The sequence below is a fragment of the Porites lutea genome, chromosome 4 (genome assembly GCF_958299795.1).
Source record: "Porites lutea chromosome 4, jaPorLute2.1, whole genome shotgun sequence".
Taxonomy (NCBI): domain Eukaryota; kingdom Metazoa; phylum Cnidaria; class Anthozoa; order Scleractinia; family Poritidae; genus Porites; species Porites lutea.
In genome coordinates this window covers 34,653,506-34,678,538 of record NC_133204.1, presented here as the reverse complement: position 1 = coordinate 34,678,538, position 25,033 = coordinate 34,653,506, and the positions used below count along the sequence as shown (strand labels likewise).

The 25,033-nt window shown below is 39.4% G+C and overlaps 4 protein-coding genes across 4 annotated transcripts in view; 1 reads left to right on the top strand and 3 right to left on the bottom strand.

Annotated features, from left to right (window-relative positions):
• LOC140933376 (uncharacterized) overlaps positions 1–25,033 on the top strand; it is an 86,139-nt gene that overhangs the window by 58,784 nt on the left and 2,322 nt on the right. The gene's annotated exons all lie outside the window — the stretch shown is intronic.
• The window catches only part of LOC140933382 (polycomb group RING finger protein 3-like), a 58,157-nt gene continuing 35,869 nt past the window's right edge, over positions 2,746–25,033 (bottom strand). The window contains exons 7-10 of the mRNA XM_073382931.1: positions 5,123–5,153; positions 4,464–4,562; positions 3,280–3,360; positions 2,746–2,922 (exon numbers count right to left, since the gene is read on the bottom strand). Of these exons, the coding sequence (XP_073239032.1) occupies positions 2,866–2,922; positions 3,280–3,360; positions 4,464–4,562; positions 5,123–5,153 (268 nt within the window). The 3' untranslated portion in view covers positions 2,746–2,865. The remainder of the gene's footprint in view (positions 2,923–3,279; positions 3,361–4,463; positions 4,563–5,122; positions 5,154–25,033) is intronic.
• Positions 6,860–8,461, bottom strand: LOC140933011 (uncharacterized). The gene has a single exon (XM_073382516.1). The coding sequence runs from the start codon at positions 8,459–8,461 to the stop codon at positions 6,860–6,862; it is 1,602 nt and encodes a 533-aa protein (XP_073238617.1).
• LOC140933008 (polycomb group RING finger protein 3-like) lies at positions 15,895–22,375 on the bottom strand. The gene is made up of 6 exons (XM_073382513.1): positions 22,312–22,375; positions 19,798–19,903; positions 18,492–18,588; positions 17,690–17,745; positions 16,427–16,489; positions 15,895–16,052 (listed from the first exon to the last, which is right to left on the bottom strand). Exons 1-6 carry the CDS (start codon positions 22,324–22,326, stop codon positions 15,895–15,897), a joined length of 495 nt encoding a protein of 164 aa, XP_073238614.1. The 5' UTR covers positions 22,327–22,375.

Genomic DNA, 25,033 nt, shown 5'->3' with positions numbered 1-25,033 from the left:
TCACTTAGCTTTTCCCTCAAAAGTCACATGAATGTGCCCTTACGTTAACTGATTTGTGGAATACAAAATTATTGTTTGATTTAAGTTATAAATTTATCAATGGGAGCTTCGCTTTTAGCTGTGGCTAAATATATATATTATAGCTTTGGGAAAAGTCGCTTTTTTTTTTATACAAACCGTTACCATTTTACAGACTTTCTGAAGCCCCTAAAATCTTAGTCGTACGTGTCAATACTTTAGAGGCGGCTTCCTCGCTAACTTTCTCGTGCTCTGTTGACCATCTCTAGTATTGTTTAAGTTATCTCATATATTTATATTTTTTGCTTGAAGCAGGTCATGTGACTGTGAGCTGCATAGGGCCTATGGTGTTCCGACTCTCATCTCTTTAACCCTTTAAGCCCTTAGAGTGATCAGCATCAAATTTCATTTGTAATATCAATCCTTTGTAAAACAGAGTGGTCATGAGAATTACACACATGATCACGCAAGACGAATTTGCTTGATATTTTCTCAACTTCTCCTCACTACTTCTGTAGGAAATGAATAGGGGCATCAAATGGGAAAGCAAATTCTGATCTTAGGGTTTAAAGGGTTAAACCCTACCTTTAACATGCATATTCTCACACTTTCCCCCATCCGTTCACTTTTCTAAGAACGTTGAAGAAGTGTATCATGCCATTTTTAAAGTTAAAATAGGCTGTTCACCATGTTGATACGCTATGTTCCGTCCAAAAAGTTACAGCTTGCCAAAACATCACTCCACGTTTGTTGAGCTACAAATACTAAACGATGTGTAACCGTGTGTCAGAGAAGAACATATGTCAAACCACCCACGTTACTTGTTGACCATTTTCCTTATTCTCGCGACCTTAATGGGTGATTGAGCTGTGGCCTCGTAAGGAGAAATGTGATGCTGATCTCCGTTGGCGTTTAAAAGGGTTAAGACTAAGTAAAGCTTATGTAAACAATGCAATTACAACCATGATCATTAGTGTACAGATGCGTGTCGCTGAGTCAATGTAGTTTTAGTCATTTTTTACGAATGTAGCTCTAACTTTTGAGCGTGCACAAAATCATGTTCGGACAATTCAGATGAAATTTCTTCAGCTTTTGTTTGCATGGTTGGTATATTTTTCCGTCATTTGCTAATTTATTCATCTTTTACCGCATAAAATATAGGAATTTTGATTTTAGCACTCTTGGGAAGTTAGAGGGTCAAGAAAAAGGTTAAAAGATTTTAACTAGGAGGACAGGCAGTTTGTGAATAAATTAGCCTTTCAGCTATGAATTTCAGTCGATTATGGTCAGACTTAAAAAAACACTACTCTTTGCTCCAGCCAGGGCTAGCCAATCACAAAGTCGAGCAATCCAGTCAACGAATCTGACTCAAAGGCAATAGTAAAGTGTGACGTCATAAAAAATTAAATTTGTGAAATTATGGGATTTTTCGGGGTATTATGAAAGAACATCCAAAAGGACTACTTGCCAAAAATTAGCATTCCAGGGCAAATTAGCCCAGTTATGTTTTGATGACTCCATGTACAAATCCTTCTAAATTCGACTCAGCTCGTAACATCACGAACCGAATCAAATTTAGAAGGATTTGTGTAGAGTCATCAGAGCAAAACGGGATTAGAATCTTCGAGACAATTTGCCCCATAATGCTACTGTGTGGCCAGAACGGCCTTTCAGATGTTATTCTTTCAAAATATCCCAACAAATCCCACAATTTCCCCAATTTATATTTTTTACGACGTCATCGCTTTAGAACACTATGGTGCGAAAATGGTTGTGAATAAGTCGGGATTGTATAGATTAAACCTGCGATTGGTCAGGAAATTGGCTCGACATTTTCCTAGCCGACCATCAACGCACTAGAACAACACCAAGGCAATCACTAAACACGCTGTGGTTAATAGTAGTTTGGTGGTCTTGCGGACCGTGCTACGTAATGCAAGACACGATAACCAACCCACCCTTTAACCCGATCGGGAGCTTACGCAACGAGAACGTTGAACGTCCCGGACGTCAAAAAATGGCAACCGAAAGTTGAGATTTTCTCTCTCTCAGTGCTCTGACTAGACAGATTGGACAACGGAAGTTAAAACAGAAGCATTCAGATTCGCTAGGCTGCACCAACTGCATTTTGGGGGCGCTCGCTGGCGCACCAAAACCCGCCTAAACGCCCCAGAAACGCTTGTTTCTCAGGCCAATAGCAAAGCTACTGAATACATTTCAAGGGAGGTCATTTTCTTCAAAAAGGGCCTACGTTTCGCAAGAAGTCAATTAGCGCTCGTTCCCTCCCTTCCTCCCCTTGGAAAGATTTGGATCAGTGTGAGATTCTGGAGAAACTGCCCACCTACCCCTCCCCAAACCCAACATTTTGTTCTAAGTAGGAAGCTATTGTCAACGTCGGGTTACGGGTAGGGGTGGGTCTTGGATATCCCAAGTCTTTCAGGCAAGTGTTAAGTAGATTTAACACACCTAGAGGCGTTTTGCTAGCTCTGCTTTAGAGAAAGACTCTCGGTAACATTTTACTGGATGTTCTTGTTTTTCTGTAAACACACTTTTAGCCTTCTAAACAAGATGTGTGATTGGTCATAAAGTATGAGGGGTAAGTTGTAAAGTAATGTACAGAAATGCAACATAATAGAAGTTTCTTGAAGATGGGGAACGGGGTAATGCAGCGATGAATGCGGACTGAAGGCGACTTGTTCAAAAACTTTTTTGAGCACGAAATTTTTCAAGGAGGACATCTTGCTCTGAATGTCCTCAGCAATTTTACTCTCCTGACGTGAGTATTAATCAACTGTGCTAAGCAAGAAGAAATTGTTCTGTTTCTGACACCATGCACTGCCCAATGATTCAAGTTTTTACATCCACTGCTCTGTAATGAAGAATCAGTGGTCCAGAAGAATTTTCCTGAAATAGAAAAAAAATGTTGTGAGCCTGAGTAAACAAGGCTCGGAACACTTCTTTCTCTGCCTCCTCCTAAGGCGCCTCGTTTTTAGAGGAGAGGCGAGCGCGAAACGTGAGTGACACGCGAGTGACTGGTAAAGAAGCGCAAACGAGCATGGGAAGGAGAAAGAAGAGAGGCGAAATCTCACCCGTTTTCTCCTTCTCGCCCAACCTCGTTCCCAGGGTCCTCTCCTACCCATCCTTACAGACCGAGAGAGGGACAGGTAGGAGTGAACCCTTCGCTGCGTTTCCCTCATGAAGGGCATCATAGGTGACTAATGGTCAGCAAAAATTTAGTTACAAAAAGAATAATAACCATACCTCTTGGGTGCAGAGATTTTCGCTGATGTATTTTAGAGTTAAATCTTTCCCCATTTCCGTTTTGTCAAACAGGATACCTACCTAAAAGAGGATATGTCATTAACGAGTGTGTGAGTTACACTGAAAATACCTGATTGAAAACCGTTGTCGCTTAAAAAGTATAAACCATGAACGATATGGGTATACCTTCATAAGCAAAGCGAGTCCAAAATTCTTTCAACAGCACTTTTCATTTTCACCAGCTGCTCGTGTCGCTGCAATTCCCTGGAGTAAGTTGTTTATAGCATGCCGTGGTCTTGTTATGTCTTCCACAAAAACTTTTGGATCCTATCTCATGATTTTCAAGAGTGGGTTAGCGATATGGCTGCGCTCTTTAACTATAGAGATCTCTGAAGCGCCCGCCACAGGTGAAGATGCGAGCATCCCGTCGCGAAAAGCTTCGATAATCATGTATAATTTTCTGAAAAGAACTTTAAATTTGCAAAGCTAATAAAGTTCTACCGATATATCTATTAGGTCCCATCGTTCATGGTTTATAATTTTCGAGCGACGACGTTTTTATAATCAGTTGTATAACGAACAATGTGATCAAGGACAACTAATATCCACACTATCCGATCAGAAGACTGCGTAGTCTCTTATTTTCCTTTTCGCTTAACCGTGGCACGCGAGAGGCAGGAGACGCAGCCGCCAGCCGCGATAAACGAGGACGTATGCCCACGGAAGAGAACTTGACGCATTCAAAGGCGGACTGCAAATTGCAATCTATACACAGAGTAAAAATCATACGTTTACTCATCCTCATAGAGCCAGGCACGAATTTATAGTAAGACGAGAAACAGTAACAAAACGGAAAAAACTCGACAGCACCTTTTTCTTATCCTTTGCTTTTAGAAATTTTGTCTCGCTTCATTATCTATCTCTTGGTCTCCTAGAAAGTGACTGTTTGTATTTTTTCCACCATAACCATTTCTGACCACAGGTGTAGACTGCAAAACAGCCGTATTTTGCATTGGCCATGAATACGAGCACTGATAAAATAAAAAAAGTCTAGAATACGGATGAAAACGAAGTGATACAAGCGTGTTTCGGCTTCAGGTGGGCGCGTTTCACTTTTGGCGCGAAACGTCTTACGAGCAGCGATTTAGGTTTGAAAGTGACAAACTAAACTGCAATCTTTTTACCATGTTGGCAGATTCCAAATGTAGTTTAGCTGCCAAAAATCTTTGTATTAAGCCAATGGTGACTTGTGTTGAGAGTCTCATGTATTTCTTCTGAAGTGGCTGCAATCAAATAATAAATCAACCAATCAATCAATCAATCAATCAATCAATCAGTCAGTCAGTCAGTCAACCAACCAATCAATCAATCAATCAATCAATTAATCAATCAATCAATCAATCAATCCGTCAGTCAGTTAGTCAGTCAGTCAATCACTCAATCAGTCAATCAATCAATCAATCAATCAATCAGTGACTCAGTTAGTCAGTCAGTCAATCGGTCAGTCAGTCAATCAATCAATAAATCAATCAATCAGTCAATAAATAAAAAGTTCACTCCTATATTCCCTAAATGCTGCATACGTTTTTCCCTTTTTATAACATTCTTTAAGTTCTAAACCCTCCTCCTTGCCCTTTTGAGAGTAGCGAACCATTAAAAAACGACTAACAACAACACAGGTACATTTATGGTGTAAATAAGTGCAGCCAGAGTGCATCAATTAGTCATTTATTTCAACTTTCGTCAATACTGATTTGTTCAACATTGCATACAAGTCTTCATGAGACTCCAATGGCTTCTTGACCTATTTCAAAACTAAAAAAGAAACAACGTTAACATTTACCTGTATTTTTGCTGGGCCACCACTTCCATCTCTGCAATTTTAATAAGTAAACAATAACATTATCATCCAGCCACCTAGAAATGACGTTAGTTATAGTTAGTAATAGTAATATCTATTTATTTATTTCATACATTACATTACCCTTGATTTATATAGTGCTATTTTCGAGCCTACAAGCAAGCAATGCCACGCGAGTGCGCAATGGCTAAGCTGGCTAAATACTTTCAGAAAAAAGTCCACAAAACAGTGCTAATTACATGCCTGGACAATTTACATCTGGCATGTAAGATATACTGTATAATGCCTCTTCTTAACACACATGATATAAGTTCTTTTAAAAAGATGTATGTCTGGGTGATTTATTCAGACAGGAAGACTAGAGGAGTTAAGAGCAGATGTCTGTAAAAATCGAGCAAACGGCGGCCACGGTCAAAAATTAAAATTCGCTCATATCTTGTCCATAGTAAGGTATTAGCAAGTAACTAAATGTGGTGTAGTTTGTTTTTGAAAAGACCGCTTCGATTAGGAGAAAATCGACAAAATCAGTTTTCGAGGTCGGCGACTGGAAAACAACCAAATTTTGAGGCAAAATGAGGCGTTCTCAAAACTTCGCTCGCACGCCAAAAGGAAGCAAGTGGGGTAAAATATTCACCGATCAATCAATTTGTTAAGGGTTTTACTGCTAGTTTGGTGGTGATTTCTTATCTTAGCGATAATCTGGAAAATAAACAATTTTAATTTAGTTTGGGTTCTTTTTCAACTGACCGTATTTTAAATTTAGGCTGAAAGTTGCGTTTTAAATTTTAGGCATGTGCTACACCTTGGTTTTACCTGAAACTCAAGCTATAAGCTATTTAAACATTGTGCTAAAACATATGTAAGAGCTGGCTTGGGTAATTTAATTTGAGCTTCAAACGAACTTTCTGAAGTTGAATAAATTTCGCCTGAAATATGAGACTTTTTCATGATCGTCGGTTTGTTGTTGCTCGACAAGTCACAAAAGCTTGACGTCCTTCGACAGAATCTTTACTCGCAATTGCACTTGTTCAAAGCGTTGTATTAGAATATTTATTACCCCGATGTGTCCTTCTTTTCTGAGTAACTTTAAGCCACTTTTTATACCTCATTTGGAGTTATTCTCAACTGATCACTCTGTGCCGGATCGGCTGGCAACCCACGATCGCAACTCGGGAAAACAAGAGAATTATTTCAAAACCTCCGACTGAACTTAGCATATCTTTCTTTATCCTACCTTAATACTCCTTGCATTTGAAAAATCCTAGGCCTTAAAACAGCTGAAATCTTGATAGACCTCTCTTAATAACTGCCAGGCAGGTGTGCTCTTCATGCTTCACACCTTTTTGTGTTGCGTGACAGATCAAAATCATTCGCACCTGGAGGGGGTAGGGAAACCGATGCGCGAAGACGAAGCCAAAACTTGTAATATTTCTTAAAATAAGACGGTTTGTCAATCGTCAAAGATCTTGCTATTTTAAGTTCAGTGCTCTAGGTTGCAAAGTCTTCGATATCACAGTTCCATTAAAGACAAAAATAAACTGTCCACAACAAAAACACTTTGAGTGAATCGGGTTTTCACTGCTCACAACTGGGTCATTGCTCGCTGAATGTATGGCCACTATGCCAGGTCAAGTTCGTGCTTCTTTCTTCACATGCAAGCCTTCCGGGTTTCCCCCGCAAATACTGTTACAATGCCTTTTTAACCAAAACCGATCTTAATTATTTCTGACAAGTGCAGTTTTTTCCAAAGGCGATCAGCTTGTCAATGTAAGGGGCTTTTCTCTTTACTTTGATGTCCGTTGTTGGTATATCAAAGTGTTCACAGATATCCTTAAGCATTTGAATTGCAAAGATTGATAGCTTTGAATTTGCAATTAGTTCGCAGATGTTATACCTGTCATAGCATATTGGATGAGTAAGGGCAACCTCTTGAAGAACTTCACTTCTCAACTCGTCAAAGGCTTTCTCATTTTCAACGTTCTGGTTTTCTTCAAAGTCGCTTTCCGTCATTTCGTCATCTTCAAGTTTGCGCTTTGAGGACAGTCTTGAAAAGAAACTTGAAACTTGCTGACTCGTCAGAAATTCAGAACTGCTAAAAAGGCGGTTTCCATTACTGTCTCTAGCAGTCATCATTGACTTGGATACCGAGGCTGCATCTGCTTTCTGGCCGGTTGACTCGCCAATACGAAATTTACTGGATAAGTAGTCTCTCTGCTTCTCTGTGAATCGTGTCCGCTTTACGTGACTAGACTTAAGGGCCCAACCCATAGGTAAAAAAGGCTGATTCGAGAGGTTTAGCTGCCTTCTCACTTGCTCAATCTGTGGTACACTACCAGACTGACCTCGTAGCCTCTCTGCGTAACCAAGCGCTGCTCTGTCAAGGAGTGTTTCATGCTCCAAAGCACGTTCGTGTTTTCCGAGGTCCAGATGGTGCTGTAAAGAAGAAAATCTTTGATAAACTTTCATGCATCCTTCCTCGGGACAGGAAAATGTATGAAGAGCGGGTGAGGTCTCAGTCACAGTCTCTTCTTCGGTATCTGAGCATTGCTGGGAATTATCTGAGCAAGGTTGACGCCTGGATTTAACTTTGATAAAGTGTGCATTCGGCATTGTTGTGGCTGTATCCTCATAACATTTCACGAGATCTGGAATCTGCACCAACTGTGGAATACCGAGGTCCTCGAGACGTATGCACTTACCAGGCCCTATTCCATACGCTCTCCAGACGGTCAGGCTTCCGTTGTTGTATACAATATTGGAAATCAAACTCACTCCTGCAATCTTTACATTCAAGGACGGTGCTGGGTCTTGCGCTGAGATGCATAATGAAACGTCAACTCCAGGAACACCTCCCGATGACTGGATAGCGTCTACCATTTCCTTGGCAGTCTCGATGTTAGACCCTTGATTAAGGTTGATTTTCATGTGTGACTTAATTGAAGCCGCCTTTCTATCACATGGGCCTTTACCACCCTGTGCGTCTGAAAAGTCCAAGCGTTTCACAGTCACTCCACTAGCACAGCCTGTAAAGCTGGCCCCCACTATCGTAGCCCCGCAGTGGTAACAGCCGGCATTGTCCTGTCTGTAGAAGACAGTTTTCAGATGAGGCAGCTGTGACTTTAGCTTTCCAATAACATCCTTCATAATGGAAAGCACCACACAGCTGTCTTGGTTGCAGGTTTGGTAAACATGCACAAATGTCATCATCTCCAATTCGTGGTTTTCCGCTCGTCGAGTAGCTACAGTAATGTGCCAAGGCATACCCCGCTTTGCAAACCAATCACTTTGGCTTTCTCTAAACTTTCTTGGCAAGAACTTCATGGCCCAGTCCTGAACCAGGAGTACGGAATTTTCATCGAGAGCATCAATCACCTCTATTCGGGCTTCATCCTGATTCACACAGCGGAGCAGGTGAGCTTTCCAAGCCCAGATGTTTTGCTTAGCTTGCCCTTGAATGAAGTTCACCTCTTCTACCACGTCACTAGAGACGTTGTTATCAGACATCTTTTCGATTGCGTCATGTATTTCAGCAAGAACTGAAGAAACTAGGTAACAGCGATCACAGGTTTCTAGATGATCGTGTGGGCAAATGATCTGATAATCCTTGTCCCTAGGGTCGCTTAGTGCATAAGCTCTGCAATGATCTGGAATGTTGGATTGCTTAGAAACATGCACCTGTAAAGACATTAATAAAATAAATTACTTACCCTAGATCAAATGTTACGGTTAAGGTGACTCGCTGGTTTTGCACTGGACATCTTTCACTTGGCATAACAAGACACCCGCTGTGAAAGAGAGCTTACAGTGGCAATAAAATGAATTCGATCAAAGAGAAAAGAAATCCATTAAAGTTTTTTCCAAGGTTTTCATCCACCTTCCACGTTCTTGCCATTTTGAAGCTCGCCCCAGTCCTCGCTTAAAGACGGAAGGAATTCAGGTGATGAGCCCTTTGCAGCTCTACCTCAAAAACGAGCAAAGTGCCCCTTACCGGTCTTTCCAAAGACATTTTTCGTTAGCCGTAGGTTGAACAAAGTAAAATTCTGTGCACTATCGCAAGCTTTATTGAAAAGAAGCCTGCTTACTTGTTGACTTTTGTTATGCGCACAGTTCATTTGCCTATATATTCATATTTGTCAGCATGTTACAGTTAAAATGAGCACGGTAACTTCCACTTTTTAAGACGTATTCTTACCTTATTACAACAGTGATCTAAGTTTTATGGAAAATCCATGCATGTTATGTTCAGTTCTTTTTTTAATACTAGGGAATCACCTTAACCGATTCTGCGCAATTGAAGTATTAGCATTAAGCAAAAATGCAACTCGACTTTTTTTAACCAAACGATCACCTCAACTGGTTCTGCGCACAGTTTTATTTCACTAGGCTATTTTTACATTTCTCCTAAATTGAAACTGCGTAGGAACGACAAATCGCATTAAGCTAAAGTGAAAGTCTGCACGCGCGAGCTTTTTCAACTAGCACTAATTAAGCACATAAAAACATTGCTGCTTGAATCATCACCAAAATCCTCTCCTGCTCGTTCCCCAGAGAATCTTGGGTAAGTGACTCAAAGACATTTTTGGTATCTTTGATTGGCACAATCGCTAGCTTCAGCTTGTTAATTGTGAAGTCTAGTGTTATTGCGATTTTTCTTATATACACAGACTAAAGTTATTTTGAAGTTTACCTTAAAGTCGCCCTTTAGATAACGCTTTGCGGACTTAAGTTGCTCCTTTTGTTTCCTTGCCCAAGTCATTCCCATAAATGAATCGCCCAATCTATTTACTACGTCATGGAGATCGTCGAAGGCTTGACTGCCAGCACAACTTATATAATCTAGACCCTGTAGAGACTTTCTCACAGAGGCAGAACAGACATTGAGAATTCTCAAGAGTGTACTTCGGCTCAGTGTTGTAAAGCCACTTTCGCTTGAATAAGCCAAGTACTGCTTGACAATGGACTCTGGCACCATCATACGAATAACATTAGGCACTGTAATGACTTCCTTTGTTGACAGTTTTATTGATTTCTGCCCGAAGGGAAGATCCTGGATGACATGGGTGCTCGTTATAAAGTCCAAAAAATGATCAAGTTGAGTTTGGGATACCGCCATTCGTGTCTTGGATGACTGAAGTGATAGTGCTACACCTCTACCCTCGACCAGGATATGCTTCCTTGCTTCACTGAATTGATACCTCGTCAGATTGGGAATCCATTTCTTAAGTGTCTTGAATGAAACCTTGTCTACCATTATAGACAATATTTGTCTCCTGGTTTGCCAGTTACTCGCATTCCTGTAGCACTCAGCCAACGCCTCCATAAGCACTTCATCTACAGGCTCACGCTGGTTACCACTAGGGTTTTCATCGGAAGATTTGGATGCAACAAGTGATTTCCAAAGCTGTCCACTCTGATTTGGTGCTACTTCTTCTAGTACAGCATCAACTGCTTGATTTGCTTTGCGTAAGTGACGACGCCTCGTTCGTTCACTAGCCTCCTCCCATTGCGTCGTCAAAGGAAATCTCACCGGACTTATGTCTCGGGTTTCTAGAAAGGTGTTTAGCATTTCAAGTGGTTTACACTCCCGTTCGACATGTTCATTTGCCTCGTTCGGCGAGTAGATACTTGTTGCTGGGGTCTGTAGTTCAAGGTAGGGGAAGGACGATGGTGTGCTTTCTGCCACTTGACCTACTGTGTCACTTGTTTGATCCTGCGGACGAATTGATGGATTGATTGATTAGACTGTTGACCCACGTTATAAAAAGACATGTTAGTCTTGTAGATTAAGTACAGATAATAATATGAATCAAGTGATCAATCAAACAAAAAAGCAGAATGAATTAATTCAATCCTCTTTTCATATTAATGGAAGATACAATTCGCTCTGCATATCATATACTTTATATACGTACTTGGTATGTAAAATTGGAGGTATCATAAAGTGATAAGTCTTTGAGAGTTAGAGTTGTTTTGACTATAATACAGATTAGCTTGTGTTGAAATTATAAAAGGAGCGGGGGAGGTAGGGGCACCCTGTGAACAGAGCCTCCTTTTGCCTTCTTGATCGAGAAGGAGACAAGGAAGGTCTGCCTAAATCCCGTCAAACCTTTGAAGTCACCAAAGCCCAAACTTCTGAACTAGTCAATCTTGTTTTCTCTTGTAAAACTTTTTTTTCGAGTGAGAGCACCTGTTTTTTGATAAACCGATCGTCATAACTAAGCCCGCTGTAGCAAGCGCACAGCTTTTAGGCCTGGATTCGAAACTAAATCCTGGCAACATTCCGCGCATGCTCAACAAAAGATCTTACTCGATTCTTGCAGAGTCTTTCTTGAGTACTCAAAAATCGAGCAAGCGAGAGAAAAGCTCTGCTGGTAGGATGAGGAAGAGGTTGAAAGTGCTACTATTTGCTTGCGGAATTGACAATAGTTTCCACGTATTCTGTAAATGTAAAAAAGAACCTTGTTCCCATCATGGTCCATCTTTGAGAGGGATTGGGAACGAGGCTGCTCAACCCCTTTCCTAGGAAAAAGTGACTTGGAGACAGTTACCAGTTAGCCTGTGTGCCAAATGCATAAAGGGGTGGAAGGGAAGAGAGATACTTAACAATCCTCGCTTCCTTTTTTTCCTGACTTCAACACAACTTTCGACGTCTCTCACGTATCTACATTGTTCCGTCTGTGTGACATTAATTTGTAGGTCAAGAAAGATTATCCTACCAAAGACATCTCCGCCATTTGAAATGTTACTTCGCAATCGTCAAACGCAACTTCTGCAGTTTTTTCTGTGTCAGGTTTCCAGTTCCCAGCCAACATTTTTCTGCAGTTAGGGCATACCCCTAAGAGATTACAAATATCAGTAAGCACACTATTTTAATTAGGATTGCACATTCAAGTAAAAAAAAAAAAAAAAAAAAAAAAACATTTGACATTGCCCGAAGTTTAAAACCGAACAGGTGTATTAACGCCTTTTTTAAAAAAAATCAGCGAAAATGAATTCTGCAGATAAAATGAAATTAATTTGATTAATTTCAGCTAAATTATTTTCCTTTGTAAAGATGATTTTTAAGGTGATTCCATAGTAAAAGAACCTAACATAGATTTTAGCTAAAACTTGGTACACTGATGTAACAAGTCAAGAAGATGATAACAAAGTAATAAAAAGTGGGGGTCACCGTACTCGTTTTGAAGTCACAATGCTGACAAATACGGCTATTTAGGACCCTTTTACAAAAACCGCGGGCAGCGCAAACCTAGACAAAAAGGAGAGATTTTTTCGATGATGCATGTGACATCACACAGAATTTGACTTTAATGTATTGTTTATCCACTTACGTACCAGAAAAATGCCTTTTAATGCCCTTGTTTTTACTTTACCCTCCAAAGTAGAATTAAATTGGACGCGCGCTTTTCGACCCGTGATGGCTCAATCCGTACAATTTAGTAAAATTGCCAAAAAACTGAACATAGATTTGTGCCAATTTTTTTCTCATCGAAAGGAAGCACTGTCCTTATTAAAATCATGAAATAAAAAATGGGGGTCACCGTACTCGTTTCTGCGGTAGAGCTGCAGAAAGTGTGTACCAAACGCATTTTCTCCGATTTTGAGAGAGGACTGGGGCGAGTTTCCAAATAGAATGTATGTGAAAGGGGGAAGAAAGTATTAAAAAATCCGTTTTTACAGAATTTACATCGAGATATCACATTTAGGACACAATGTGATAAAGAAAGTGTTAAAATGAAAATCAAAGTGAGTAAGCACAAGTTAAACATCCACTATCGAGGTTCTCCGAGAGGAGGTCGAACTCAGCAACACGCGTACTGCTTACGTTATGCACATTCCCAACACATTGAGTCTCACCTCGGCAAGAAACAACAGCAAGCAAAAATTCCAATAGCGTTTCTCTTCAGTCAACTTCATTTTAATAATATTACTTCACATGCTCTTTTTTACGGTGGCCATCTTGTTATGCGCAGTAAGAGATGCGCAGTGCAAAACTAGGGAATCACCTTAAGTAACTTTTTTTTGAAGAAGTACATTAGCGTTAGTTCTTTTATTTTTTAGAGTTACAAAAGGGATACAAACCTGACCCAACAGGAAGAAATATCCCACTCTGTTGCAGCACTGTTTGTGAACCTGCTTTGCTTAGACCTCTATCCGCTTTTGGCTTTTTGCTCACGTCCTTACTATGACCTGATAATATTGATGGTATTCTGCATTTGTCCGGAACTCGGCGTGTCCATCCAATACCCAGCGATGCCCGATGAGCTGGACATATGGTCATTTGGTCAATATTTCGTGGAGAGGAAAAGATGGATGCCCTCGCCAGAATAAGATCAATTTCATCAACTATGCCATGAAACGCAAACATTTCTCTATGCCCGTTAATATCTCGCTGACAACCAAGTAGAGGAATGCATCCCGTTGCTTTGTTTCTGTCTCTCCTATCATGACCACAGTGGCCTCCCACAATCGATACAAACGAACAACCACTTTCCATGATAGTTTTTCGACGGATTGCAACTAACTGGTTTTAAATTCTCTTAACTTTTATATTTAAACAGGTGTCAAAAACCGATGGCGTCGTAAAATTAAATTAAGTACAGTAAACAGCTAGCGGATGACTTTTCGAAACATTTCAGTTGTAATGAAAAAAAAAATATATATATTACAAACATTTAATAAATTTATATACAATTTTGTATCTTTTGTTCCTTAACAGTATATTAATCCTATCACCTAGATTGAATTATTTTTCGATGTGACGCAGCGTTATAACCACTGGATCCCTTATCTGTTTATCTCCTCGTTAATTAGTTTGGGAAGCCTGTGTTTATCCTTCAGGTGCCGCTGTCACACAACTCCTCTGATCACGTTTTAAGACCAAAGGTATATCGGCAGCCCGAAAGTTCGCTATCAAAATTGCAGTTTTTGTGAGACCTAAAATATTTCAATGGCAATGGATGTGAAATTTCGATCGACTGAAAAGAAAGCCGGACTGCAATACTGTGAATATAATAGTTCTGTCTGGGGTTACTTTCAAGCAACACGATTCTCGACTTGGGGACTGACAATCAGCAGAAAACAAGATGCCAGTTAACCAGAACGGGAAAAGCATCGGGGTAAAAAAATGTTCAGTACAGATTTCTTAAATGTAAGTGGAATTGTGAGTTAACTTTCTAGTGGAGGCGTAAAGCTTTCGTGACTTGTTGAGCAATAACAAAGCGACGATCCCGCGATCATTGCAAAGTCTCATATTTCAGGCGAAATTTATTCAACTTCAGAAGGTTCGTTTGAAGCTCAAATTAAATTACCCAAGCCAGCTCTTACATATGTTTTAGCACAATGTTTAAATAGCTTATAGCTTGAGTTTCAGGTAAAACCAAGGTGTAGCACATGCCTATAATTTAAAACGCAAGTTACAGCCTAAATCTAAACTTCGATCAGTTGAAAAAGTATCCAAACTAAAATAAAATTGTTTATCTTCCAGATTATCGCTAAGATAAGAAATCACCACCAAACTAGCAGTAAAACCCTTTACAAGTTGATTTATTGGTGAATATTTTACCCCGCTTGCTTCCTTTTGGCTGGCGAGCGAAGTTTTGACAACGCCTCATTTTGCCTCAATTTTTGATGGTTTTCAAGTCACCGACCTCGAAAACTGATTTTGTCGATTTTCTCCCAATCGAAGCGGTCTTTTCAAAAACAAACTACACCACGTTTAGTTACTTGCTAATACCTTACTATGGACAAGATATGAGCGAAAACGATTTTTTGACTGTGGCCGCGAAATTTCGATTTTGCTCGATTTTTACAGACAGTTGCTCTTAAACATCAGTATTGTTAATTTATCAGTAGTTGTTTATTACGTGTATAACATCTCCCGGTAAGCACGTGCATTGGTGATTGTTGCCGGCCATATTTCAGTATACTTCCCTAACATGCTCCCTTTCCCACGTGCCAATTAATCTCTGAGATAAAAAAAAAAATACTAGCCTCATACTCTCAGTCCATACTTAACGTTACAGATTCTCATTTTCCCCATTGATTTACGGTCAATGCACTTCACACAGATGCCATAAATCAATGGCAAAAAACTTGGTCTGTAACTCACAGTACATAGCTTGAACTCAATTTGTACATAATACAGCGGAACCCCAGTTTATAATAAAAACCACCCCTGGGCGAACTTGCTATTACACTGTCTGATAACATTCTATTTGGTCAAAAAAAGAAGTGAACATCTTGCAGTGGCTTTGGTGTACATTTGTTGCATCTTTTCCAGGTATTCATTTACGGAAACAATGTTATCTTCCAGACAGTTCCATGCTCTCTTAAGGCGTAGTTAAATAATCTATACAGGTGTATCACTTCATCTCGCAACTAACTTAAGGTAAAAAAGTAAGGTAAAAGGCACACACGAGCCAAAGGCCCACAAACAGCAGGAGCTTATTCTGGTTTCCTTAGAATGAAGCATGCCTAGGAGTATTGCTACTCCCCCCTGGCCGGGATGCTAGTCAATCACAGGGCTACCCCCCCCCCCCCCCCCCCGGCAGTATGCCACTGGTACCCATTTATACACCTGGGTGAAGAGAGACAAAGTGGAGTAGAGTTCCTTGTCTAAGGAAACAAGGGGACAGGTGAGGCTTGAACCCCAGACTTCCAGATCCAGAGTTTGAGGTGTTAACCACTCTGCCACACAGCCTCCATCTCACAACAATCAAAAGGCAGGGTTTAATCACAAATTAATTTATCAATTATTTCACTAACCTAAACGTCTCAAGTTGAAGAGAGATTTGTTCATCTGTTCTATGATAGCTTTCTGTTACTTTTGGTTTGCTTATTTTTTTGGGTAATGATGCTGTTTTTTTCTTGACAGCATTTGATGGTCCTGGTACAGATAAAGCCTGCCAAACTATAACAGAAAAAAAGACAAACAAACAATAAAAAACAGAACTATCAATAATAAGTATTATTTTTTGACACCTGACCTTCTTTTTGTTACATAAGGTAATTCCTCTCTGTGTTGTATGCAATGGACACAAGAGCCATAGAAATGGTCTAAACAATAACTGTACGGATAGTGATGTACATGCAAATGAGCAAAAACAACAGATTTAAATTGTAATTTATAAAATATTTCTTGACTCCACATTATAGCAATTAAATGATAATGCATGTAGTTGGAGCAGGGTCAGACCAAAAAGAAAAAAAAAGAGATTTTAATTATTTTAAGCACTGACAATAATGGATAATAATATTATCATTTCTTAAAATAAGCGGAAATACCTCTGGGGGCTGGATATGGTATCTGCCTATCTTTATAGAACTTGCGTTCTCTGCGCCTTTCCTCTAAAATCAAAGAAACAGGATGCACTAATCAACAAGGTTATATAAATACATGTAGCTGGGTTTACTTAAATTCTGGGTTCAGTCCAGGCTTCTGTAGGGACTAGCTGGAGAAACATGAAACAGCCTCAGTGGTCCCATTAATAGGAGGGAGGGGAGGGGTGGGGGTCACTTATGAGAATGAGAATCAAAGCACAAGGGACTCTTCTGGGAGCATGTGTGGTGACTCATCTACTAATTTCATTTGAAGAATTACCAATGGCTGCATAAAACTTCTACAGCAAATACACAAATGTACAAAAGGGACATTGACATAAGAAAGTCCTTCTGTGTAGTGCTTGTAGAGTAAAAATAGAGATCTGACAGCATGGCAATTGGCGGTCAAGTACATGAGGCTAAAACAACCCCAAACTTGTTCACTTTCCCTTATGTGAGGTTCCAGCTATTACCGGTATAGGGCTTTGATGGGCAAAGTGTTTGTTGTTTAATCGGGTGCATGGTCATTTAATATGGGAGGTGATTGCTTATGAGACATGGTCGCACATGGGGTTTAACAGTTAGTAGTAATTTCTTAAGCCATTTTTTCAATGGCCAGATGAACCACAGCCCAAAGCACCAGGGACGTTGCTTTAGTCAATCAGTCCAGTACATTATTTATGAGCCCCTGCCCCCCTCCCCGCCCCCGCCCCCGCCCCCACCTTTTCAATACCTGTAGTATACACACCAATATAACCTTACACATTTCACATTCTCTAAAGTATTTCTTTTTCTGGAATCAGAAGTCATCATTTTAAAAAAGATTTTTTTTTATTGGCCTTCCTTCTCTTTATTATTCTTAACTATTCCAGGTAATACCGGTATTTTAGATTTGGCTGATTATTTAACCTTCACCCCTGGATATTGCTTACCAGAAAAATCACAAAAAATCAATTTTATTTCCGTTAAAATCCAAAGAAAAAAATTACAAAGTAAAACAACAGAATTGTGTCCACAGATTTTGAAATTAAGGTGACAAATAACATTGACCAAACTCGGGGTAAAAGTGGAAGGTTCAATTAATTGTATCATCTAATCAGACACTTACAGAAACTAATAGGATAGTCAGTGTCTTATGATCACTTCATGTGAGATATTTCAGGCAATGTCTTGAATCAGTTTTGAAAAAGATTAATATAAACCATTTTACTCTTAATGCTAGCTCACCCCTTTCAATCCTTGGAAGGAGCTTGTAAACAATATCTTGCATAGTTCTGTCAAGTCTGTGAAGAGAATGTGATTCACATCATTTCTAGTATAATATAACCACAACCATAGGAGAAACATATGAATAAAGAATTTAAAGTCCAGAATACCCAGCACATATGTTTTTTCCAAAACCGAAACGTGAGATTGCGGGATCCCACCTGGTGGGATCTGCTAAGATCATCAACAGAAGAGGCACACCAGTTTTGATTGTACCTGACAAAGCCAAAACCTTTACAGCTACTGGTAAAGCTCTCAACTCAGACACTTTGCAATCATCGCAAAACCGCAAGTGATTAGGAGACAATGATTTTTGTGTCCGGTCGTACTAATAACCGCAGCAGGTCTCCCAGGTGAGCAGCCTCTGGTCGATAGAACAATGTAGACTAGTCTCAAGATCATGGTCTCCCTGATTGCCTGGGGGAATATTTATCAATATTAATACTGGAGAAGGGTTTCACTACAGTCATAAAGAATAAGAATTGCTCCAGACTGAGACTTTGACCTAAGCGTCTTAGCACTCATGGTACAGCATAAAAAACAACAAAATTCGTGATAAAACCTCGAAAAAACTATTGTGCTCTGAAATTTCCATCAGCAAAGGCGGACAGCAAAAAAGCAACTGACAAACAACAACGAGCACATGACTCAAAACAACCCCTTGGGCCCAGGTCTCAGCGGTGTGCGAGAAAACATTTTCCACCTATTTTGTTCCTCAGCCAGTGGAAAATACAACTTACTTAAAATTAATATTCATTTTTACCTGATATTATAAAGTGGTTGTGTCTCATGAATAACAGTGTTGCATGTTGGACATCGATTAACAAGTTCAATATGTCTCACAAGGCAGCTCTTACAAACTAACAATCATAAAATGTAAGACAAAATATTTAAGAATAGATCAAAACATGTTATTGATCTCAGTACTGGTTTGGACTGTACTGAGGAATATTGGCACAGAATAATAAAGGTATCCATGATAACAATATTCATAATTTTTTGAAAAAATGTTACTCTGCAGAGACTTTGGGGACTTAAATTTACAGAGACATGTACTTTTGCAGAAAGCTTGTTATTTCTGAAATGCATTAGCATTTTCGTTTTTCAAAAGAAATTAGCTGTATGATCTACAACCATTAAGCTTTCAGAAATAGTACAGTGTGTAGGGCTAGAAGCGCTTAAGAGCAATCTGTATGAAGACGGTTCTGAAGGTAGGATGATACCTTTAATAATACAATGTATTCACTACAAAGTGCCCCAACCCCCTTGATTCAAGAGTTAATTGCACCCAACACTGCTCTGATGAATATTTTTAATTATTGCTTTGGACAAAATATTATGATAATAATGACATGATTTGGGGGTCGAAAAAAGTCCTATCCAGTAGTTCCGGACAAGTAGGATTTCTTGCTGGTCCATGCAAGTCATCCTCTAACAAAATGGAGATGAGCAAGAAGTGAAAGCTGCTTGGACCCGCTGGAATTTAAGCTCTTACAGATGGTTGATTTATAGGGAAACAGACCTCAAAATACATTTCTGTGTACTGCAGGCATCTTTCATTACCTTTTAAGCTGTTCTTATCATTTTTGAACCAAGCAAGGAAAAAGGAAGAAAGAAATCAGTGTTATTCACAAGAAGAAGAAGATTTATATTACATCACCCCTAAATACAAGAAAGTGATGCCCTCGACTTTAGTGCCCACTGATAATTCAAAGTTGCAGCTATGAGATCGGACTCCAAATGAGAGGAGGAAAAGAGGCGGCAGCCAATTAAATCCACCTGGTGGAGAATAGTGATGATCAGGAATGAGCTGGAGGAGACATGGAGCAAAGTGCAGGCCAAAGCTCAGGATGACAGGCTTAAAAGTGCCAAGGTTTTATTGTGGCCTTTTGTCCCAGCTGGGATGAGGAGGTTGAGTGAGTGAGTGAGTGAGTGTTTTGCCACTTTTGAGAAACTGTGAAGTCCTCGTTTATGTTCACAGAATCTACAGCTGCTATCTCTAGCCAATATTCCCTAGTCTATCCCTCATACTAGGTCAATAGGAAAGTCATGTAAATTTGTGGACTTACAAGTGTGCAGACATTCTGTTATGGTTGCTGCATCAACAAGATACCCATTGCACAATTTGCAGGTTATGTGTTGATTGAGGTTTACCAATGGTAACTTGACACGTTTCTGCAAAAAAACAATGATTTTCATTTTAAACAAATAAGCCAACAGCACCTATCAGCACCATACAGCAACTTACAATAAAATAATTAACAATTAATTTATTGTAAGATGGGCTGATTAGATGGGTGCTGTTGTTTCACTTATAATTTGAACTTAATATAATTTACTGCAGGGTTTGAGCCAGCATTCACACCTTAGGAGACATTTTGTCCTTTCAAGGTCTTATTAGTAGACAAATGGTGTTTTTTTACATTTTCTTCTTTTGATATCTGGCTCAAAGTACATAATCAGTACACAGCCAGTCAATTTTGAATCAGGAAATTATGCTAATTTAATTATTGTATCACATTCCCAAATATGGTCATGTTTATCAGGTGTTCATATTATTTTATTAGTTGCAGCTGTGGAGTATATCCTTCAAGTTAACATAACCTGATCTTTCACATGATTTGGAGAATAACTCTATTAATTTTAACCAGCACGCTAAAAGCTTCATCCAAAGATTGCAAAATATGAGAAAGACAATGAGCGAATTTTACCAACACTTTGCAGAACCAAACAGACTGCGAGGTAGAAGTCTGGAATTCTTCCTCACCTTTGTATGAGCACTTCAACTTTCTTTACAAGAAAGAATAATATTATCAATGTATCACAAGAAAGTCAATGTCTGACTCAGATCTTAGTTTAGTTCAGCGTTTTCTGAAGAGATGTCATAAGCGACATTTCATTTCATATTCAGTAGACTTTCTCAAAAGCCAATAAGATCGCTCTTTTTTATTTTCAGAAATCATAAGCATAAATGGCCACCCCCTAAGTGGGATAATACCAGAGAGAAAAGAAACAAATTACAAATTACATAAGGTAGGGTGTCTTTTCCCAAAAATAAACACAGAGCACTTTAAGACAACTTTTGCAAATACAATGTAGGTTAATTTGTAAGCATAAGGTTTTAAAATTACAGCTTATATAGGATATGAAATATTTAGTGTGTAGTATCATGGGACATTTTTACGAGTCACACTGTATTTTGGCGAGCCTGTAGGTGAGTCAAAATACAAGTGACAAGTAAAGATGTCCCACGATACTACACACTAGACTGTCCAATAAGAGGTTTATTATTCAACTCAAGGAGTATAAAATAGAACTCAGTAAATGTGCACGCTTGCCTGGCCTACTGTACTTATGACGAGAATGTGTGACAGATTAACATGAGTCGAGTTTTCGCACACTTTCATCAACACTGTTGCTAATTGGTCAGAAATGAAAACTTGTCAAACTAGTTTACTCGATCAATTTTTCACAAGTTTTCGTCAGCACTTTCAAACCTTTGCAGAAAAACAGAGATGGAATGACAAATAATCGCGAGGCTTATGATGGTAATCGGTTATGTAAAACGGACTGCAAGTAGGAAAACTGAGCAGTGCAAATTGCGATGGAAAGACAAAAACTCTTCTACAATATTCAAGTAGTTTCAAAGAGCTACTCGTAAACAAAGGCTTGAAACGTCATATTCCCCAAGTTATAAGCTTCCTAACAAAAAAAGAATGTCTTATGTCTACCATGTCGAGTTTCCTCACATTTTCAAAGAATTAGAGGTGAAGACTGTTCAGTTCCTCGGCAGGGATTGTATGTTTATTCTTTCACAGATTTTCCCCATCACCATCTGTATCACACAACGTCAGGACTGTTTTCATCTTCTCTGTTGTATCTTTAGCATAAAGTTCGTACACTCTATCTGTTTTTAATAAATGTCGCCATTTCATCGTTGTTCAGACGACAAAATGGCGGTAGACAATGATAGTAAACTGTAAGTGAGAGGGTATAGTGATCATGTTATTTTTCTAGCAGACTAAGCATATTTTATCCCTTAAGCTTTAAAAGTGGTACACACTCAACATACTGTAAAAATACGAAAATAAGCCCTGGGGCTTACATTTTTCAAAGGCCCTTTTTGAGGGGCTTATATTCGGAGGGGCTTATCTACGGAGGGATATTTGCGTTTAAAAATCGATTAAGCTAGCCTTAGAGTTGGAAGGAAATTTATCGTTTTTGCTTCGTTTTACTTTGTATTTGAGGGCAATTTTCTAAGTATAAGCCGCCGGGAGGCTTATATTTGGTGGGGCGATTTAACGGAGGGTTCTTTGCGTTACGAGTTTGGGGGGCTTATATTTGGAGGGGCTTATACATGGAGGTGCTTATTTTCGGAATTTGGCGGGATTTACATCCATACTTTGACAACAAGGATCACATTTCCGATCGTAATGACCATGCATCGGCCTCAGAACCTACAGGTCACGTTTAAGTAGTGTCACTCTAAATCAACTTCATTCTGATTAACTACATTAGCGCAACTGAATATGAACAGGCAGTAAATGGCGCAGTATATGAATACTTGAGGGTAATTTCCCTACCTGCATGGCCTGCATCTCGAACAAATAACATGGGCACACTGCTCGCTACGAGAGTCAATCACCAACAGTCGTTTACATGTACTTCAACCTCGTTTCTATGCTGAGTCTCGATTGCGCGCGGCTTGTCTCCCTCGCGAGTCCCGTTCTTTCCAGCGGCCCAGCGCTTGCAACGCAGGCTATTATGGCAGGGAAATACTAAATATCTCTAGGCATGGGTCTAGGCAGGTCATATAATCTTCAACACCATTTTTCAAGTGGGACTTAAAAAAAATTCCCTGTCCTATCCCTTCCTTCCGAACTTTGCTCGTGTTTTTGTATCGGCGGATCCGGGAGCCGATTACCTAATCGTAATCGGCTCCTGGCGGATCCAAATCTTGATTTAGGGCTGGATCGGGGCGAAGATCAGAGGAGAGGAATTTACTATGTAGTCAGGAGAAAAGAGGATAGGGTATTTGGGGAAACAACAGGAAGCCCACTCTGGCATGGACGGTTGTCTCTTGGTCCTAAACAGTTTAGACTTTACACCCGGTCAGTCATGCATCAATGCCAAGATCAGCTTTGTCTAATCTGTCACGAACGAAAACATAATAACAATAGGCCTTCCATCTCGTATATTTTCGCGTTTTGTATTCATGAGAGAGATCTCAACTCCGGAACTCTAAGCTTACATTCATATACTGCTTCATTTGTGAATACGGTCAGTTCCACTAAGAAATACTGAAAATGTTTCGTCTGTTCTTCTTAATGACTTTGGCCATTTTCTTGGCCGCTTCCTACGGAACTTCGCAGAAGAATTCTTCAAATCAGGTAACTTTACAGCGAACCAAATTTTAAAGCATTCAACTTTTCCCAGATTATTCCCGAGAATCTTTCAGGGGCACCCAGCGACTGTTTTCTGTAAAATATCTGTTCCGGGAGAAATAAATATTGCCTATAATTTTCTTTTCATTGAGGATCGCTAAAACTTTCTAGATGAACGTTCCATTCATGTACAGATTTCGGAGCTTATCTAATATAAATTCCCTACGAATTTCTGAAGTTCAATTTTTCGTATTTTACTACCCAGGTCATTCTATTTTTCTTAGAAAAAGGCTCAAATTTTCGGATTCTAAAATGTAATGGAGAGAGGAATTAGAAAAATTTTCACTTTCGTCAAACGTTAAATTGCACCTCAAATATTCGGAAAAATCATACTGAAGCCCTTGTAATTTCGAAAAGACTCAAGTTCCCCTACGATGACCGAACAGATAAAAATTTTGTAGCACCACTTAGAATAGATTTCTAGAGACCTAAAAGTACACTGGATAGCCTAAAAAGTGTTTTCGTCGTATTTTGGAGGAAACCCTCGTTTGGGGCCCCTGATCTTTGTTTGCAAGGGAACAATTCAGATGCGGTTTTATTCTTAGCTTTCTAGACTCAGCAACACTGTTTTTATGCGCTTTTAGGTTCTTTTAGATTCATAATCCGTTCAATATCTTGGTTGCAAACTAGAAACTCAGTTACCAGAGATACAAATTTAATTTATCATCGATTTTACAGGATAGAGCATTCAGGGCTTTAGATACAGCTCATGGGCTAGGCTATCTTCAGTTTTCATGAGATTATTAAAGGAAAGAAAAGAAAATAGTTGCACTCTATGCACGAAAACCCAGGGGTTTGAAAGAAGAGGGGTAAAATTAAAGTGTTCGATTGGTAAGGGGAAGATAGCTAGGTTTGGTTTGAATTATTATATCGGGAAGTCTGAACAACCAGGGTTCGAGAAATTCGCGTGAACAACGCGCAAAATAACACCCGCGGGTACACCCGCGTGTGCGAACGCATCGCTCTCTCGTTGCCAGTCTCCTCTCAATGAGACAGGGAAGCCTGCTGAATATTTGCCAACCAGGTAAAATGCTCAGGATTTTAAAAGTTATGTTTTACAAGTTAACCCAAATCTACCCTGTTCGACTTCTAAAATAATCCTCGGGAAGACGAGCGTCAATCAGAGAAGCTTTTAAGGAGATTGATTGTTAGAATTGGCTGTTACTCTTTACAATAAACGTGAGGTCTAAGGTGAGCTCAGGTGAGTTTTTACTGTTTGACGACTGTTTTGGGCTTTTTGGTCCTTTTTGAACCAGCAACATTTTCCTTCATGGACCCATTCAGCTTTTAATTTAAACTCTTACGATAAACAAAATGCAAAATCAGCAAGGATAGATCTTTCCACAAGTACCTCATTTAGCAAATTTTGAACAATCCAGACAGAGTTACACGTACGCTAAAACTACAGGACCTGAACAATCGTTGAAATCGATAATCGATGGCAATCGATAACAATCGATGACAATCGTTATCAATTGTTATCAATTAATCGACTGATATTGATAATCGATGGACAATCAATCATGAAAATTTTTGTGATTATTGATTACCATCGATTATTAATATCAATCGCTTATCGATTAACATAATAGATTGTTATCAATATGCAATATCAATCAATTACCTATATTTAAAATAAAGGCGAATGTCTCTTGCGATGATTCCTGGGAACGAGAATCACTTCTGCACTGCTTTGTCACTGTTTGCTGTGCTTGTCACCTTTGACGCCCACCTGGAATAACTTTTTGCTACTCCGTAAATCACTCTTGGGAATTCCACACAGAAGATCGAGGTGGACGTGGGCGTCTGCACAGACATAAAGAAAGAAGAAGAAAAAGAAATAACAATATTGAAGCTTAAT

What these genes read in the sequence shown, in the direction of transcription:
- LOC140933008 (XM_073382513.1), bottom strand. An exon ending in AACAGAATGTCTGCACACTT is followed by an intron (nt 18,589 to 19,797) that starts GTAAGTCCACAA and finishes TATGATTGTTAG; the next exon opens with TTTGTAAGAGCTGCCTTGTG. An exon ending in CCTTCCAAGGATTGAAAGGG is followed by an intron (nt 16,490 to 17,689) that starts GTGAGCTAGCAT and finishes CTTTGATTTTAG; the next exon opens with AGGAAAGGCGCAGAGAACGC.
- LOC140933011 (XM_073382516.1), bottom strand. Translation starts at nt 8,461, where the DNA reads ATGAAGTTCTTGCCAAGAAAGTTTAGAGAAAGCCAAAGTGATTGGTTT.